This window comes from Cervus elaphus, chromosome 1, assembly GCF_910594005.1.
Source record: "Cervus elaphus chromosome 1, mCerEla1.1, whole genome shotgun sequence".
NCBI lineage: Eukaryota > Metazoa > Chordata > Mammalia > Artiodactyla > Cervidae > Cervus > Cervus elaphus.
Genome location: NC_057815.1, coordinates 21,830,527 through 21,850,575, shown reverse-complemented (window position 1 = coordinate 21,850,575; position 20,049 = coordinate 21,830,527). Strand labels below are relative to the sequence as shown.

Below are 20,049 nucleotides of genomic sequence, written 5' to 3'. Positions count from 1 at the left end.
CACGCCAGGCTTCCCTGTCCTTCACTATCTCTGGGAGTTTGCTCAAACTCATGTCCATTGAGTCGATGATGCCATCCAACCATCTCATCCTCTGTCATCCCCTTCTCCTCCTGCCCCCAATCTTTCCCAGCATCAGGGTCTTTTCCGATGAGTCAGCTCTTCTAATCAGGTGACCAAAGTATTGGAGCTTCAGCTTTAGCATCAGTCTTTCCAATGAATATTCAGGGTTGATCTCCTTTAGGATGGACTGGTTGGATCTCCTTGCAGTCCAAGGGGCTCTCAAGAGTCTTCTGCAACACCACAGTTCAAAAGCATCAATTCTTTGGCTCTCAGCCTTCTTTATGATCTAGTTCTCACATCCATACCTGACTTCTGGGAAAACCATAGCTTTGACTAGACAGACTTTTGTGGGCAAAGTGATGTCTCTGCTTTTTAATACGCTGTCTAGGTTGGTCATAGCTTTTCTTCAAAGGAGCAAGTGTCTTTTAATTTCATGGCTGCAATCACCATATGCAGTGATTTTGGAGCCCAAGAAGATAAAGTTAAAATTAGTTAGAGGTTTATTTTTTGTTTTTAAATTGAAGTATAGTTGATTTACAATGTTGTGCCAACCTCAGGTGTATAGAGGTTTGTTTTTGATTGTTTATACAAGAACAGAACTGGTGGCAAGTTTGCTAAATTTAATTTTTGCAGTCTACTGTTTTTAGTGAAATCCTCAATATTATACTTAATGACATATATGAAAAATACTTGAGAAATATGATTTATATAGGCTAAATAGCTAATGATTTAAACTTAGTATGAATGAATAAAGTCATTATTTTGCTCTGCAAAGTTAATGTATGGAAACACCTGCAGAAGTTTTGGGGATGTATATATGTCTTTGGACAGCAGCACACTGTATGATTTTAAACAGGGTCTCTGATGTCAGATTGCCCGGGTTCAAATCTTTATCTTGGGAAAGTTTGCTCTGCGGTCTGCCTTGGGCAGGTGATCTGCCTGAACGTCAGTGTTTCATCAGGGTGATGGGGGTAAGTACAGGGTGTGCAGTGGTAGTGAGCGAGCTGGTGCCGTCGCTGCGGGGGGCAGCGCGTTGCACAGTTTGTGACAAATTCAGGACAAAACGTGGAAACAACTCATACGTAACACTGGGATAAATGAATTCTAATATATCTGCGTAGTAAGATCTGTGAAGCCATTAAAAAGGATGAGAGAGACTTACGTGTTATGTTAAGAAAAGCTGTCCATAATAGATATTAAGTGAGTAAAAGCAAGTGTGGTTCAGGTATAGCATGACGTCAGTAGTTATGCGTGTGTATTACAAAATGTGCACAGGAAAGATAATCCAGAATCCATCACAAAATGAAAGTTCGGTTTTTCTCCTGGAGATTAGATTACAAGAAACTTTCACTTTTCCATTTTACCGTTCTACAAATTTTAAACACTTTTTAGGATGTCAAATGAGCCGTAAAAATGAAAACACTTAAGGAGCAAAAAGCACTAGATTAATATCAAGTCATTCACATATTCTGTTTATAATAGAATGTGTGACGCCGCTCACCCTCTCTGATCTGCTTCAGTCCATCTGTGAGGATTCAGCCGTCAATAATTTCCAGCTCTTTTTCTTAACCAAGTAAGCAAAAGAATGGTGACAAGAACTGGTGACGTGTTCGCTAAATTTAATTTTTGAAGTCTACTGGTTTTAGTAAAATACTAAATATTATACTTAGTGACTTATATATGAAAAATACTTGAGAAATATTATTTATATAGGATAAGTAGCTATATTTATGGCTGCAGTCCTTGGGGCTGCAAAGAATGTAGTGTTTAAGGAAAGAAGCAGGGAATCCATTCCCTTAGGCACGTTTGCAGGCTGGGATGGAATCTGTCAGGCCACTTTGCTGATGCTCCCGGCGATGCACCCAGTGACTTCTGTTGGCTTGTTCATCATCGTGTCTTAAGAACCTAAGGATTTTATTACTTGTTTTTCAGACTCATTCAGCCATCTTCTGCAATTAAAGTTAGTAACAAACCCTTGGGCTTCCCTTGTGACTCAGTAATAGAAAATCCTGACTCAGTACCTGGGTCGGGAAGATCCCCTGGAGAAGAAAATGGTAACCCACTCCAGCATTCTTGCCTGGGAAATGCCATGACCGAGGAGCCTGGTGGGCTACAATCTGTGGAGTCGCAGAAGAGTCAGACACAATTGAGCGACTAAAACAGCAAGAGTTCTGAAGTTTCTGACTTCCTAGGGGGGAGGCAGAGACCGAAGTGACACTCACGGCTGCTGAGAAAAGGGGTTTGGTTTCTACGTGTTTACCGAGTCTGCTCCCCACTCACCTGTTAGTAAACACAGGATACCTGCAGCAGAGTCCCAGCTCTGGACATAACACCGTGTGCAGAACTTCACGCCCAGGACCGGAGGAGGGTCTTCCCCCACAGTCTCTGTAGTAAGAGTCTAGAACACTCCAGTTGCACGTGCCTGCATTCCCTAACATGATTTTGACCCCATCAAAGAAGATCTTTGATAATAGTGTAATAGCAAATCGGTCTGTTCTTGAAGCAGATGGAACTGGCCTAGAATTAGGGCCTTGGTCCCATGGGCCCGTGTGAGTGGTCTGTTAGCCGCAGTTCCTCTTCCAGCACCACTCACAAGGCTGTCTTGGACTGCCAATACAGTCAGTCCCCTGCACACGAAGGAGTTCTGTTCCAAGAGCTTGTTCATAAGTTCAACAGAGTTAGCCTAGGTACCCAACTGACACAATTAGGCTGTATGGTATTGTACTGTAATAGGTTAATAATATTTTTTCAAAAATAATACATTAAAAAAACACAAAAAATGAAAGTTCCAATCTTACAGTGTAGTACCTTGAAAAGTACGGTACTAGAGTATGACGGCTGGGTTCTAGAGTGTGACGGCTGGGTTCTAGAGTGTGACGGCTGGGTACTAGAGTATGACGGCTGGGTACTAGAGTATGACAGTACTAGAGTATGACGGCTGGGTGCTAGAGTATGACAGTACTAGAGTATGATGGCTGGGTGCTAGAGTATGACGGTACTAGAGTATGACGGCTGGGTGCTAGAGTATGACGGCTGGGTACTAGAGTATGACGGTACTAGAGTATGACGGCTGGGTGCTAGAGTATGACGGCTGGGTACTACAGTATGACGGCTGGGTACTACAGTATGACAGTACTAGAGTATGACGGCTGGGTACTAGAGTATGACGGTACTAGAGTATGACAGTACTAGGGTGTGACGGCTGGGTACTGGAGTATGACGGTGCTAGAGTATGACGGCTGGCGTAAACTGGCATCAAGTGAACAGGCAGGCTTCTGATGGGGGAGCGGAGGTGGAGGACGGGCGAGTGAAGCATCTCAGCGATGGGAGGCAGGGGGCAAGCCGGTCTCCCTCCTGCCGGCCCCGGGAGCACAGGCTCCTTGCTGCGTTCAGCTCTGTCCTCCTTGAAAGCACGATGGGACGATGCTGGGTTGAACGTGCTGCGCTGCCGCGCCCTGTACAGTGAAGTGCACAGAAGCACAGCCACGTGTGGGGGGTGCACGCGTGTGAGTGTGCGCCGGCACCTGAGCGAACGGAAACACGGTCGGCGTGCACGTTTGCATCTTGCAAGTTCACAACTTGACGGCTCGTATGCAGGGGACTTACTGCCTAGAAAAAGGGACTGTAGGAGACACACTTAGTCTCTAACCTTGGATGTGGGAGATGAATAAGAAGTTGTAGGAGTGAGAGGGATGTCAAGAGGGAGGGGGCGTGTGTATACTTGCTGCTGACTCACATTCCTGTGTGACCGAAACCAACAGTGAAGCAGTCACTCTCCACGTGAAGTTTTTTTAAAAGTTTAAAAATGATGAAAATTTAAAGAAAAGAAGTGTTATGAGGAAACTGGCTCAGGAATCAGGCTGCTGGGTTTGAGTATCATCTCTGACGCTGGCTCTGTGACATACAGCTGAGCCGCTCTGCCTCAGTTTCCCGTTAGAATGGAGATTGTCCTGCTGCTTGCGTCCTCGGTCATCGTCTGCATTAGATGAGTCCGTGCGCGCGTGTACCTGGCACCGTGCCTGGCGCACAGTAAGCAGTCAGTTCCTGTTGGTCCGTTTCCCTTTGCCTCTCCTGATCCTCGTGGGGCTGGGAAGTGGAGGAGACAAGAGGAAATGTGCCTGGGTTTGATCACTTATGCCAGGCCTCTCATTTCCTCACTGTTCCCTCTCAAAAGCAACTCGCTACCCTCGTAAGGATAGCATCATCTTGGTGGTGGTTTAGTTACTAAGTCGTATCCGACTCTGTGACTGCATGAACTGTAGCCTGCCAGGCTCCTCTGTCCATGGAATTCTCCAGGCAAGAGTACTACAGTGCGTAGCCTTTCCCTTCTCCAGGGGATCTTCCCAACCCAGGGATCAAACCCAGGTCTCCCACTTTGCAGGTGGATTCTTTACCAGCTGAGCCACAAGGGAAGCCCAAGAATACTGGAGTTGGTAGCCTATCCCTTCTCTAGCAGATCTTCCTGACCCAGGAGTTGAACCGTGGTCTCCTGCATTGCAGGTAGATTCTTTACCTACTGAGCTACCAGGGAAGCCCCAAAGTGAAAGTGAAAGTCGCTCAGTCACATCCGACTCTTTGTAGCCCCATGGACTATATAGTCCATGGAATTCTCCAGGCCAGAGTACTGGAATAGGTAGCTGTTCCCTTCTCCAGGGGATCTTCCCGACCCAGGAATCAAACCCGGGTCTCCTGCATGGCAGGCAGATCCTTTCCTGAATGAGCTAGGAGGGAAGCCTAGCATCATCCTGAACTTTTGTGTTCTTAGCCCTGTCTCCCAGGTGTTGCTTCCTCACGCTGTAGTTTTGGAATTTGTACCTCCTTTTTCTTCCGGAGAAACGTGCCTCCCAGCAGTCTTAGTCCTTACTCTCCCCCCTTCCCACATCTCTAACAGACTGAAACTTCTAGCCCGGTCCCCACCTCCTAGCAACTTCCGGGCTGCTTGAGAACCAGCTCTTTTCCACCGTTTTCTCTATTACAGTGTTCTTGGTGTGTCAGTCACATAAAGAATGGAAATCGGTGGCAGCTGGCAGGCTGAGCTAACTGTGCTCTATACTGAGTGGTGTTTGTGATGCCACAGCGCTGTGAGAACTCTTGCACAGACTCCTAGTGAAGAGCTCTGGGGCCTCTGGGGAGGTGCTGTCACGAAACCGGCTGGATGGGGGGACAGCCCCTGAGCTGCAGCACTCCGCATCTTGTATTAACACCGATAGTAATTGCTTGGGTCATGACTTCCAGAGAGTTTTCCCAAAATCTGAAGTTTGTTTACATCTGTGTCTCTGGGGATGTAGATTTTGTTATTGGATATTTTCTCTTAGCAGAGAAGAATCAAGTATTCAGGTGTACCTTTCTACCCTGAACACATCTTAAGTCTACTTTAATGAGTTGTTTTATGTCAGGATGTGTTTTCTTTTTAAATTAGCACCTCTCCCACTTTTTTTATTTTTGGGTGCACCAAATAAAAACCAACCATGATTTTTTTTTCCTGTTGTTTATAGGTCCTCTTCCTGATGGATGGGAACAAGCCATGACTCAGGATGGAGAAATATACTATATAAACCACAAGAACAAGACCACCTCTTGGCTAGACCCCAGGCTTGACCCTCGTTTTGGTAAAGGTTCATCTCAAAATCTTTTTAAATATTTTTGATTACTGGTTTTTGGTATGTGAATATTGGAAGGTACATTTAAATTAAGTTGCGTTGCTTTATAGTTTAAAAAAATGACTGCCTAGCCAACTTATCTAGTACAATGCTTATGCCTTTCACTTGAAACTTGAATTTGGATCTAAATCAACTTTTTAGCTTTGACTTCTTGGGATGGGATTGGAGGAATTTTGTGGTGGTTTACTAACCAGACTCACTGTTTCTTTAACATTTTTGAGAAGTACAGTGATCTTGTTTAAAATGATCTTTCTAGCTATAGAAATAATCAGGCTGTTGGTTCATCTAAAACCTGAAATACCAGCTTTTGTCGGTGAGTGACCTGATGTCTGCTTATGCTTAACTTGAGAGAGCAGTGACTCCCATCCTGTGTTTCGATGTTAAAATGTTTTCTGTCCTCAGCTGGGGCAGGGACCCTGCACCTAGAGATAGGCCAGTGGAAGCGTTTCCCCTTCTCTTCGTTTCTGCCCTCACTCCCCAACCCCACACCCATATTTTAAGGGGTTGTTTTTTTTTTTTTCCCTTTGTTTTTCATTTAGGAAACAAAAAGTAAAGCCATATTTCTCCCTCAAATCAAATGACAAAAATCACCATTTGCACAAAGAAATACTTCCCTCCCAAATGTGCATATCTTGATAATAGTATACAAGCTCTTTGGGGCCTTTATATCCGTATTTTTTCACTGTTTTCCTTTTCTTCAGTTCGGTTTCTGAGATATTTTCCCAAAGCCATGGAAAAATGAATCTAAAAAGGAGCAGATCATTGTGGTTTTAAAGCTTTCGTCTTGGACTGGATGTAGCTAAATGAAAACAATGTGCAGATCACTGAGTAGGTCAGACTGAGGGAACTCGGAACCTTTGAAGCTTTGCAGGGGTTGACCTAACAACAACTGCGGGGCCCTTACGGGAAAGAGGAATTAACTCCTTGAATGCCATCAAAACACAATCTGGGGTAAAAGGGAAGAAAGAGAACTCTACCCAGGGCTGGGCAAAATAACTGCCCTGTTAGGAACGTTCCGAACAGTTCTGTGTCTGTATGTATACCTTTTAAAAACCCCGACGTTTGGGTTTGCTGCCCCAAGCTCACCGGTTGGTCAGTGTTAGGAACTGATCCCCTATTCAGGTAAAGTCAGAGTGGGATCAGGGCAGAGACTGTCACTTTGACAGATACCTGGTTTGGCTTAAATGCGAGCCTTTTGAGCTTCAAGACCTATTTGGGTGTTAAAAAAGTAATGTGGCATGTTAATAATTTGCAACTTCAGATTCTATTTAATACTTGAATAAGCCCTTGTGGTTGAAACAGGAAACCAAGTAAGGTAGAAAATTTAATAAATGTTGCCATTTGTATGGGCTAGAACGATAACAGCCATGTTTCCTCAAATCATCTTTAATGAAATGAATTCAGCTTGTCCACATTTGGAGATTTTTTAAAATGGTACTGTGGGATTTTTTTTCCCTCTACATGAGGTTATGAAAAATGATGATTAACTCTTAGCTAGCTATAGAAATCAGCAGTTGGAACAAAGGTTTTTGTTTTTAAGTATTTTCAGTTAATAAAAAGTGAAGTAAAGCAAGTTGGCTATGAGCTTAAGTAGATCCATTAATTACACACACAGCTTGGTCTTTTGTTTTAAATGGAAGAAAGTACCAAAAAAATAATAGTCTCCCTCCCACCTCAACATATGTACACAGAGCGTACAATTAAGTATGCCAAGAAAAGGTTTCATAAAATACTCTTACTGCTTTTAGTTTCCCTTTTTGGGCCCACTGTTGTATGTGTATTCCAGACAGGCTTGACAGCTTGCCAAAGCTTTTTATTTTGTGGCCCGACTTCTAATCTGTTCCAGACCTTTTCAGGCAGAGAGCTCAAGTGTAACTGACGCGGAACAGGAAAGGGGAAGAAAACAGTGTGGGTCTCTGACCCACAATGACAGCAAAGAGACGAGCTGTTAGCTGCTGGACTTGAAGGAGTTTTCCTTGAAATCTGAAGTTCTATGGTAGATTGCATTTGATCTGCCAAAAAAATATAAACTATCCCCTTTCTGACCCTTTGAACCATGCAAACACCAACAAATGATAGGTTATTGCCTTCGTGGTTGTGGAATTTGCTTTCCTGTATTCCCCAAATCTATATTAAAGTATTTACCATTTTTTACCTTAAGTTGACCTATGTCTTTTGACATTTTAGAGTGGAAAATACACCTGACCTCTGTGTGAGCTTGACTTGATCACGTAATTGCCTTCAAACATCAACCTGTCTTATATTTCTGTTCTTTATCAGATGCTTTGGAATAATTATATTTAGAATAATTTTTTTAATCAGTTCTTCACATCCCCCATGAAGTTAATAAGTTATCCATATAATATAAATTTAGGAAATTTGTAATTTGTTATGCATTGGTTCCTTTTTATCCAATTTTCTTGTTCTTTAACATTTAAAAACCATATCTTTAAAGAAAATTATTGAAGTTTTTATTTTACGTTGATTTACCGTATTAGTTTTCAGTATATCCCTTAGTGATTCAACATTTTTATAGATTATACTCCATTTAAAGTTATTACAAAATAATGACTGTTTCCCTGTACTATGTTTTTCCCTATTGCTTATTTTTTATACATAGTAGTTTGTATCTCTTAATCTCATACCCTTTTCTTGCCGTTCTATAAAAGCTATATATTTTTGACATTTATATTATTTTACAGCATTGATTGGTAATTTGTAACAAATCATGAGGTGACATACAGTGGCAATAAGAACCAGCTGATACTGGCTGTGAAAGAAGGAGGGCTTTCATCTATTTTTAAGGAATCATACCAGGACCGTTTTTACACTTTATTAAAGAAAGTTGATGCTTGAATATTACACAGGTCATTAAATAATTTCATATTTACACTTTTTTCCCCCTACAGATTTTATGCTTGCAAACATAAAAAGTCTCAAGTTTAAACATTTTCTTATACATTGTAAAATTATTTATTTTATATAATATAGTCATATGAATATTTTCCAGTGAAAGCCCTAATGAAAGCAAACAAATTACAATCCCGTTCTTCAGGATGAACAACCTGTTCCAAAGTACTGATGGTCAGCAAACTGATCTTTTATGTAATGTCCCTGTTTATGTGAAAGAACATATTAAAGTGTTAGAATCTGTGTTTCTGGAAATCAGTGCTGATGGGACCACTGGGATTAAAAACACATTTGGTGTAAATAAAGTACTGGAACTAGCAATGTGGGTTAAAAGGTGTATCTTTTGAGTCTTAAAGGAGGTAATAAATAACCTAGGTTGGCAGAAACCCAATATCCTTTGAAATCACTGACAGCCTTTCTGTGCGTACACATTCTATGCATGGAAATGTAACAGGTAATTAAAACCTAGATGTTAATTTTGGTCCTTGGTTTCAAGGCATCCCAAAACTTGCTTTTCAGTCACAAACCAAAAGTTGTTCAGCACACCTTTCTGATCACAGTTAAATATTTTGCATCAGTAGTTAAAAGTCTGTTAAATTTTTTACGTGTTCAGACATGCATTAACCTTTTCCCTTTAAGAGCAAATATTTCTGATAGCTGTTAAAAGTAATATTTTGCTTTCGATAAAGATGCACCTAATGACCAACTAAATATCTTGCGTCTATTGTAGAGGAAGGGAAAGCCCCAAAGGCTGTAGGAACTAACTCTGTAACTCCACTAATGGAGTCTTGGGTAGCTAGGATACCAGCATCAGCTCATGTGAACTTTTACTGAAGCAAGTCTCTTGATTATCCAGCATTAAAAACAAGTTTTTCCTTTGTTTTTGTTTTCCTTACCCTCTTTTAAATATTACCTAGTGATCCTAAAATGTCAGTTTTGGTTGTGAGCTATATTATTAACTACTTAGGGCGGGGAGGAAAAGCTGTTTCATTGTGTTTTAGGTAAATAGAGCTGTTGCTAACTGCAACGTCTTCAAACAGATAAATCTCACCAAGTTTGGCACGTAAAAGCAACTTGTGACTCTTCTCGTCACCTTTCCTCAGAGGAGGAGGGAGGGGGTGCCCTGGGCGCTGAGAGCGTTTAGCGCCCTGACCCCTGCACGCTGAGCAGGATGCCACCCAGTCCTGTGACTGCAGACCCACCAACGTCGCTTAAAAAACACTGGGAGAGGTGGGGATTGCTGCCCCAAGTCTGAGTTTCTCGGAGGTCTAAGAAAATCATGACTTACCAAGTTGCATAGTTAAGTGACAGAACTAGAATCTGGACTTGATCTTTCGACACCCAGAATTTTAAAGAAATATAGGTTACAAGCAGTTAATCTTTCAGAAACACACCTAAGTCACCAATACTAATACATGGAAATTTCAGAGGGAGGAAGATGACAATGGTTAATGCATTTACTTATGTACTGTGACTTACATATTGTGACTCATCTTGAGGAAATTACCAAAGGTAGTGAGTTTCCAGTTACAGAAGTGAAACCAGTTGAATTATCAGGCCTCACCTCTGCCACATCCTTAAGAGATAACCTTCCAACCTCATCTTTGACCTTTCCCTTGACTAGGAGCTTTCCACGTTACAAGGCAATCCATTTTATTTAAGGAAGGTTCTAATGACCAGAAAGTATGTGTTCCTTTATTACTCAGAAGTTTACTTCCATTCAAATTTGTGAATACAGTCCTAATATCAGAACGTTCTCTCTTACTGTGGTTTCTCTAGTTTTTTCCGTGCATTAAGAGTTCTGAGTTCTTTACCAGTTTTATTCCCTCCTTCTGGATGCCTCTCATTTAACTAGTGCCTCTTTAAAGGTAACACTCAGTGTCGTTTTTAAATGCACATTATCCAGTGAGAAAAACAATTACAACACTTCTCTCACCTGGCATTTTGTATGACCTTGAAAAATCCTTTAGAAGAAATCAGTTAGCATACTCTTTTCTCCATAGTAGTTGCATAATACATTCAATATGAATTTGAATTAAACTGTGATGCAGAAAAATTCAATATGAATTAAATTCTGAGATAGAAAAATGTACCTTCTCAGTTAGAAATCAGAAGACCCAAGTTATTCTGGTATCACAGTATAACCAGTTCATTCAGAAAGATACCTGACTTCTCAGCTTATTTGGACTCATATACTGGATGTTTTAAGAATATTTCCAGTCCTTAATTATTGTCATCTGCGACTCTTTGCAACCCCATAAATTGGGGTCCTCCAGGCTCCTCTGTCCACGGGATTCTCTAGGCAAGAATACTGGAGTGGGTTGCCATTGCCTTCTCCAGGGACTCCTCCAGACCCAGGGACTGAACCCCAGTCTACCACATTACAGGCAGATTCCTTACTGTCTGAGCCACCAGGGAACCCCCTTCTTAATTATTGTGATTTAATGCAATATGCTAGAGTATGAACTCTTCAGTGGTGGCTTTGGATTCTTGCTTAAGGTTATTTCTCAGTAGCTTTCTGGATTAGAGTGCCCTGAGGTTTCAAAGATGCTTTTGAACTATTTATTGCACCATTTAAGTTTAACTTTTAGCCCTCTGGTCACAGCTGGAAATTACTTGTGAAGAGGAGACTAGGCAATCTTTCAGCTTAATCTAAAGATAAGCCTTATCGCATGGTGAGTATGCCCAGGCAAACATCTGACAGGGAATGGCCGGTGCTGGATGGAAGAGTTAAGTTTTGTCTCCACTGTGGAGCTCTGACACATACAGGAATTGAAACGTGCGTGTGTTAGCAGGGTTCAGTTTTACTGCCTGAAAGATGGACACAGTTTTGGGGTGCTCGGTTTCTGAACTTTCAAACTTCCCTGAAGTTGCTGTAATAGAAGGCCTGATGTAAGCTGATTGGAAGTATAACTCCAGGCCATGTGCTCAGTGCAGCTCAGTTTAAAACACACTGTTAGAGATTGTTACAAATTGTTGCCCTCACTACTTTTTTTTTTTTTTTTACTTAAAAAAAAACAAACACTGAAATGAACGTTTTGATGTGTAAGGAATATTTTTGGAATATCATAATTATTTTGGAATATCAAAATTAGTTCAAACTTGAGGTTTGCAGTTTTAGTCTTTTTTTCTTTAATTTATGTTTTATTCAGGAGGATAGTGTCAAAATAGTCTATTATTCATATATTCAGTCTCTTCTATTTGCTGAGGGTGAGTAGACATACACGGTTGTTCAGTCGCCCAGTCATGTCCAACTCTTTGCAGCCCCATGGACTGCAGCACGCCAGGCCTCCCTGTCCGCACCATCTCCAGAAGTTTGCCCAAGTTCATGTCCATTGCATCGGTGTTGCCATTCAGCCATCTCATCCTCTGACACCCCCTTCTCCTCACATACATTAATGAGGTGAAATTAATACATAGTTTCTATTTGATGATGGTTCAGTGATACAAATAATTATATAGTGAAGAAGTATTTTTCTTTGCATAACGAATGATAATTTAAATTAATGATTTGTGTTAATAAAACCCCTCCCATCAAACATAAGAAAATTTATTTTTAAAAGAAACCTGTGTTTCAAGTTACTTGCATCCCCTCTGCATTAATAGCAAGTGTCTTATAAACGGCACTGAAGAAGAGATCCATCTGGTGATGCCACTTTTTGTGCCAACCCAGAGACTCAGATAAACAGAAAAGGAGATTGTAGTCTTCCAGAGGGAAAAGCCAGATCGATTTCTGCTGAAATCAGTTGGAGTGACTTAGAAGGGGAGTGGTTCGTTTTCTTTGTCTTATGCTCATGTTGTTCTGCTACCCTGGTTGCTGAGGTCACTTCAGAACTCATTCTGGACTTGCTTCAATTTGGAGATTCTCCTGTGCATTACTAATAACATCCTACTAACCAGGGATAAAAACTTTTTGTACTTACTTACTCATTCAACAGATGAGTGCCAGTTACATACCAGGCACTATGCTAACAGTTGGGGGTGGGGGTTGCAGGCTACTGAGTAAATAAACCATTACAAAACCTGTTCAGTACAATGAAGGGCTTTATCATAAGGTGCTCCAAAAGGGAATGAGGTGAGGTAGTCAGGAACACTTTTTTGAAGGGGGACATTAAAGGATGAGAAGCCAGTCAAGCTCTACACTATATAAAAGGACCAGTTTTTGTGTTTAGCAGTCAAAACTCAGATTCATCTCTTCTAAATTATAAATTCCCCTAGTGAAAGAGTAATAAATTACATGTAATTAGAAATAAAGCTATTATTAATGGAACTGTTTACTCATTAATCTAACATGAATTCTTGATGCCAGGTAGATTTTTAAACCTTATTCCCTGTCTCTCTATAGACCAGTCATTTCATTATTTGTACCTTAAACACTGTTTTCATAGTAGAGGGAAAAAACAGTTATGTTCTGGAGACAGACAGAACTGAAGGCTAGTTAAGACTACTTTCTCCCTTCTCCTCCTCACCTCATTTAGCAACTCCTGTGTCCTGCCCCAAACTGCTTAATGAGGTGATGAGGAGAAAATGTTCTGTTGAATGTTTCTTAAGCTCTATTCACAATTGTATTGTTTGAAAAATACCATTGTAATGAATTTTCATGCCAGACTTTTGATAGATGGTTGAAGGAAGACGATATCAAACTGACCTAAATAGAGACGTTATTGATATTTTTGAACAGTTTAAAGATTCAGATACTTTAACCCAGTTTGGGGGGTCTGGCGGTTGATAATTGGGAAGGGAGAAAAGTACAGAGTGTGCCTTTGATAAGACCTAGCGTGGATTTTTAGAGGAGATTAGCTCTTACCACATCATACAGACCAAAGCCGCAATGAGATACCACTTTATTCTCAGTAAGACGGCTGAAGTGAAAGACAGGCATCAGTAAGTGTTGGCGAGCACGTGGAGCAGTTGGCACCCTCATCCATTGTCCATATGATTGAAAACGGACGCAGACACTCGAGAAAACTGTTTTGTTGCGGTTTCTCAGAAAGTGCACCCACTGTGCGGCTCAGCAGTTCCGCGCCCTAGATACTTATGCCCCAAAGAGGAAACCATATGTCCATACAAAAACCTGCAAACTTGAATGTTTGTAGCCACATGATTCATAAAAACCAAAAGGTGAAAATAACATGTTCCATCAACCGATGAACAAACTAACAAAAGGTAGTGTTCTGTACAATGGAAGGTTATTCGGTGATAAAAAGGAGTAAAATGCTGATACATGCTATAACATAGATGAACCTAGAAAACATACCAAGTGAAACAAGCCAGTCACGAAATTGATTCCACATATATGACCTGTTCAGAATAGGCAATTCCAAAGAGACAAAAAGTAGTTTAATGATTACCAGCAACTGGGGAAGGGGCAATAGAAAGTGTACTCCCAAAGGAATACATGGCTTCTTTGGGGGATGATGAAAATGTTCTGAAATTAGATAGTGGTGATGGTTACACACAGCCCTATGGCTTTATTAAAACTACTGATAAAGGGGTGAAGTATCTCAGAATAACTTTTCATTGAGGTATAGCTTAACAGTGTTGAGACACATCTTTTGCATATTAATAATGAAAAGGTACTCAGTCATTCAGTTGGGACCCTAGCCTTATTTAAAATACTTAAATTATTGTGCCAGTTAGTAACAGCTTTTTGGAGACAGTGCAATCCCCTCAGTCATGTTGAAATACTGAACTAGCAGTGGGTGTTTTGTGTTTTGTTTTCACTGTTTTAAGACTGACAGGTGGCCTGTTAGATTGTTTTCAGAAAACTTTCATTTCTTTTAATAAGCCTACTGTTTTACAGAAGTCTTAAGTATCTTATCAATACAGGAAAAACCTAAAATTTCTTTCCAAATGTTATGAACAAACTAATACAGCCATTCTAACATGTAACCATGTAATGTCTGAAGCTTGATAAAATATTAGACAAAATAAAGAAGTGCTTTCTTGTGTTTGGGGAGATTTGATATGAGTTAATGTTTTAAAAGTTCAAAAAAAATGTTTCTAAGTTTAAATTTACACTTAATGATATTACCGGGATAGACTTTATTATCACAGTCTACAGTTGATTACCAGATCTGAAATACTTTGTAATACTACAAGATTGAAGATACCAATTATGCAAACCTAAAATTTGTCTGAAGTTTGAAAACTCAGATGTTGAGAATGACATTTGAAAAGAACCCATGGTGATGACCTCCTTTGTTTTTGAGAAGGTGGTCTTTGTTTTTTTCCTTCAGTAATTGCTGACTGTATAATTTGCTACCATAAAGCTGTCAGGACTGATTTGTTTCTGACTGATTTGTTCAAGTTATGAAATAGTAACTTGTTACTATTAGGCAGCAAACTCTGAATTTTTAAATATAGCATATTTTTTTAAAAAAAATTCTGTCCTGTGTTAGGGATTTATTTTCTCTTTACCTTTTAGAAATTTTGTTAAAACTGGAGACATTTGGATTTTGGTGGTTGATCACTCAGGGGAAGAAGTTGGTAATGCAGTTCTTTTCTTTTTTAACTGCCCTGCCCGCTTCCCCCGTGAAACAAAGCCTGTTTTGTTTCTTGTCTGCCTGTGAGGTCTCTGGTGCACCCCATGTGGGTGCTCGGCTCTGTGCTTTGTTGAAATGCTTGAGATGGTCAGAAGGTAAAGAACGGGATGCTTCTGAAGAGAAGAAATCCCAGCCTCAGTTCATAAAGAAAGTTGTTTGAATTCGTCACTTAAGTGAACCCTTAATACAGAAACTTGTAGGACTGCTTGTATCCACAGGTAACAAACAGCATTTAAGTAAACAACAAAAAGGACTGACCATTATTAGCCAGAGAAACTGTATCTATTGCATATTTTGTGCAGATTTCTTTTTAATTTGTGGCGTTTTTACTCTGTCTTTTGATTCCCTGTTTTTCCCTTTCTGTGGTTTTTAGCACTCAGTTTAGGTTTGGAAACAACTGTACCAACCAGTTCCGTGTGCCATCGGCAGTGGTCGCTGTCATTACTGATTACGGCATTACTGATCACTGGCGTTTAATTCTGAGAAACTGGTGAGGCGCAGAGGAGAGTTATGCTTATTTTCATACAATATTGTTATTGTCCAGCTAGTTTTCACAAGAATATATATTTACATTAACTTGTTATATGCAATATTACTTAATAAAAATGCAATGTGGAAAGTTCAAAACTTTTTTTTAACTAGCTTTTTTTTTTTAAATTCTAGAGTTTTCTTAACTCTAGAATCTGTTTTGAAATCAGTCATATTTTATCATTTCAACACTTTTCAACTAACTTAGGGGTTATTCTCTAGCAGTTTTTTGTTTTTTTTTTTAATTTATTTAACTGCTTGGAATGGAAACCATTTTTCCCAGTAGTTTTTTGCTCTAAACCTCAGATAGTGAGAGGTTCACCATACGTGATAGATACTCAGATCAGTCCCCCAATTCATATTTAACCAATATTTTCAAAACTGATACAGCACAATGTATGGAAACATCTCTTTGAGAAAATATGCTGAGTGCCCTTTGGGAATGCCAGGAACATTTTCACCAAAAGAGAAGGATCCCTAAGGAGGTTGAACTAAGGCTCAAACTCTACCACCTGTTTTTTTCCTGTTTAGATCTTGTAGGAAAAGATCTATGCATGTCTTTGTGAATCATAAAATACTTAGAAATAGTGACAAGCATAATGGAGTCGAGGGATGGGGAGAGAAGGTGTGGGAATTCAAGCCAGGGCATTTGTATGTCAATTCAGACAGTTCAGTGGCTCAGTCATGTCTGACTCTTTGTGACCCTATGGACTGCAGGCACCCCTATCTTATCACCATCTCCTGGAGCTTGCTCAAACTCATGTCCATCAAGTCAGTGATACCATCCAGTCATCTCATCCTCTTGTCATCCCCTTTTCCTTCTACCTTCAGCGCTTCAGCGCTCAGATTTCTTTATGGTCCAACTCTCAAATCCATACGTGACTACTGGAAAAACCATAGCTTTGACTGGGTGGATGTTTGTCAGCTAAGTAATGTCTCTGCTTTTTAGAATTCTGTCCAGGTTTGTCATAGCTTCTCTTCCAAGGAGTAAGCGTCTTTTAATTTCATGGCTGCAGTCACCATCTACAGTGATTTTGGAGCCCAGAAAAATAAAGTCAGCCACTGTTTGCATTGTTTCTCCATCTATTTCCCATGAAGTGATGGGACCAGATGCAATGATCATAGTTTTCTGAATGTTGAGCTTTAAGCCAACTTTTTCAGTCTCCTTTTTCACTTTCATCAAGAGGCTTTTTAGTTTCTCTTCACTTTTTGCCATAAGGGTGGTGTCCTCTGCATATCTGAAGTTATTTATATTTCTCCTGGCAATCTTGATTCCAGCTTGTGCTTCATCCAGTTGAGCATTTCTCATGATGTACTCTGCATATAAGTTAAATAAGCAGGGTGACAATATACAGCCTTGACGTACTCTTTTTCCTATTTGGAACCAGTCTGTTGTTCCATGTCTGGTTCTAAGTGTTGCTTCTTGACCTGCATACAGGTTTCTCAAGAGGCAGGTATGGTGCTCTGGTATTCCCATCTCTTTCAGAATTTTCCACAGTTTGTTGTGATCCACACAGTCAAAGGCTTTGGCATAGTTGAGAAAGCAGAGTTTTTCTGGAACTCTTTTGCTTTTTGTATGATCTAGTGGATGTTTGCAATTTGATCTCTGGTTCCTCTGCCTTTTCTAAAACCAGCTTGAACATCTGGAAGTTCACAGTTCACGTACTGTTGAAGCCTGGACTGTTGAAGCCTGGCTTGGAGAATTTTGAGCATTACTTTGCTAGTGTGTGAGATGAGTGCAATTGTGTGGTAGTTTGAATATTCTTTGGGATTGCCTTTCTTAGGGATTGGAATGAAAACTGACCTTTTCCAGTCCTGTGACCCCTGCTGATTATCTGAAAAACTAATAATCTTCAAGTTTTAGAAAGAACTGTTTGGAGAAGGGGGGAGGCTAACATTTTTGGAGCAAGTATTGTCTTCCAGGAATATAATGGATGCTTTATATTTTAGTTATAAGCCCCACAGTGGCGTCCACCTGGCTCAGTGGTAGGGAATCCTCCTGCCAGTGTAGGGGACACAGGTTCGATCCCTGTCAGGAAGATCCCTAGAGGAGGAAATGGCAACCCACTCCAGTCTTCTTGCTTGGCACGTTTCATTGACGGAGGAGCCTGGTGGGTACAGTCCATGGGGTGGCAGAGAGTTGGACACAACTGAGTGACTGAGTGCACACACCCACAGTGATCCATCCCCAAGGTAGAGATGAGGAAACTGGGAATTAGATGAAGTACTGAACTGATGTGCCTAACTCTGATCACGGTTTGTTTGACTCTGAAGGCCATGTTTTTTATATCGTCCTATGATACCTGTCAGTTGTGAATCTAGTAATGTTGGTGACAGGTAGGTACAAGCAGTTGTATTAATGAGGTTGCTGTGCTGTGCTTAGTCACTCAGTCGTGTCTGGCTCTTTGTGGCCCCATGGACTGTAGCCCCCCAGGTTCCTCTGTCCCTGAGGATTCTCCAGGCAAGAATACCAGGGTGGGTTGCCATGCCCTCCTCCCGGGGATCTTCCTAACCCAGGGAACGAACGAGGTCTCCTGTACTGCAGGCGGATTCTTTACCGTCTTGAGCCACCAGTGGGGCAAATCTTAGCTATTAAGTGTTTGGCTTTTTTCTGTCCGTTCCCCTGTAAAATACTAACTGTAAACCATAATTATTAAGGTACCAGCCGTTTATTCTTTGTAAAGACATTTCATAAATATGGCTTTTTTGCTGTGTGAAAGATTAATAAGGCTTTGAAGAATACGAAGCAGTGAGTCATGTTTTTTGGACATCCCTTCTCTGCTGTATCAGACAGAACATTAAAAAGAAATAACCAAAAAAACTTAACTTGATTCATAAATTTAAAAGAAAAAAGTCTCTGTCGGTCAGAAAATAAAACCACACAAGGAACAGGGAGCACAGACAGGCCTGGGGCCAGTCATCTTGTCGGGATATCAGACCTCAGAGTGTTGAGAGCACAGGAAGAGAGGCATGACGCAGCTGGCTGGCCCTGGCCTAGGACAAAAGCAGGGACTGACCACCTGTCAGTCACAGATTTCAAAAAGCAGTGTGCGAACCAGATTATGTTAACCACAAAGCAATAAAATTAGATCCCAATAATCAAAAGTTGGCTTCAAAAAAAATATGGCTTGCCCCACCAGCTATTAAAACATACAGATTATAATTAGAACTGTGGTACCTAATAGGAAATTAGTTGAATGAAATACTAGTCAGTTATTTTTCAAAGAAAATGGGAGAAAAACTCTAATACTACTTTGGCATAGTCTCAAGGATGTTATTATCAAAAACGCAGAGTGAAGTTGAATATTAAGAGTATGCTACCAACATACTACTTCAGTGTAGTACAGTACCCTCCTGGATCTGTGTTTGCTTGGATTTTTAAACTGTTGTGGGCAGGGCCGTGGTGGGTGGTAAGTAAAACAAGTGTATAAAATTTAAAAGCACAGTGTCACAAGTGAACCAGTATTTGAGTTGGTGGCTGAGTTACATAAAGAAGAATTATTTCAGGTAACACTTAAGCTGATTTGGCTGGATATACTTAACGAAATATCTTAAGGACAAAAAAAAATGACAAAGAATTCAAACCTTTTAATTATCATTTTGTTCATCATAACTTTAATGTTCAGTCATAATGTTATTTTGAAATAATTGTATATGTATAAAAGAATAATACATATTAATGTTATTAGAACCAAGTTTTTCAGCATTAGGCAGAAAATAGTTATAAAATCTAAGCAAAACTCCCAAACGATACATACTGAGGTTATTTACAGATGAGAGGCTATATTATTTGCTTGAAAGTAATTGAGGGAAAAGTCAGACAGATGTAAAATAAAATCAGTAGGGTATTGATCATTGGGAAGCTGGGTGATGACTACATGAGGATTCATAATATATTTTTTTTCTGCTTCTCTGTGGCAGTTATTTTTCAAAATTTTAAATATATGCTTAAGAGTATAAACTGTACTCCTAAATAACTCATGAGTTAAATGGAAATCAAAATAGAAATTGCAGATATTTGAAAGAGAACAATCATGAATTATATGTACGATTTCAAATGTGGGACATGCGAGAAAAGCAGTCCTTAAAGGTAAATTTATTGACTTAAATGTTCAAAGAAAAGATTTAAGCTAAGTGAGTTCAACTGAAGAAGTTAGAAAAAGAGACTTCCCTGGCAGTCCAGTGGTTACGACCCTGTGCTTCCAAAGCAGGAGGCATAGGTTCAGTCTCTGGTCAGGGCGTTGAACTAAGATCCCACATGCCATCTGGCATGGCCAAATTTTTTAAAAAGAAGAACTACAGGAAAAATAGAGGGGGAAAGTAAGAACAAAATGTTATCACCTTAT

At 40.2% G+C, this 20,049-nt stretch overlaps 1 protein-coding gene across 8 annotated transcripts in view; it reads left to right on the top strand.

The window, feature by feature from the left end:
* Nucleotides 1–20,049, top strand: part of YAP1 (Yes1 associated transcriptional regulator) — a 124,556-nt gene that overhangs the window by 78,328 nt on the left and 26,179 nt on the right. For 4 of the 8 annotated variants that reach the window (XM_043894963.1, XM_043895163.1, XM_043895031.1 and 1 more), the window contains exon 4: nt 5,556–5,669. In XM_043894963.1, the coding sequence (XP_043750898.1) occupies nt 5,556–5,669 (114 nt within the window). Of the gene's footprint in view, nt 1–5,555; nt 5,676–20,049 lie in introns of all 8 variants that reach the window. The other 4 variants (XM_043895100.1, XM_043894950.1, XM_043894972.1 and 1 more) reach the window with 1 other exon arrangement.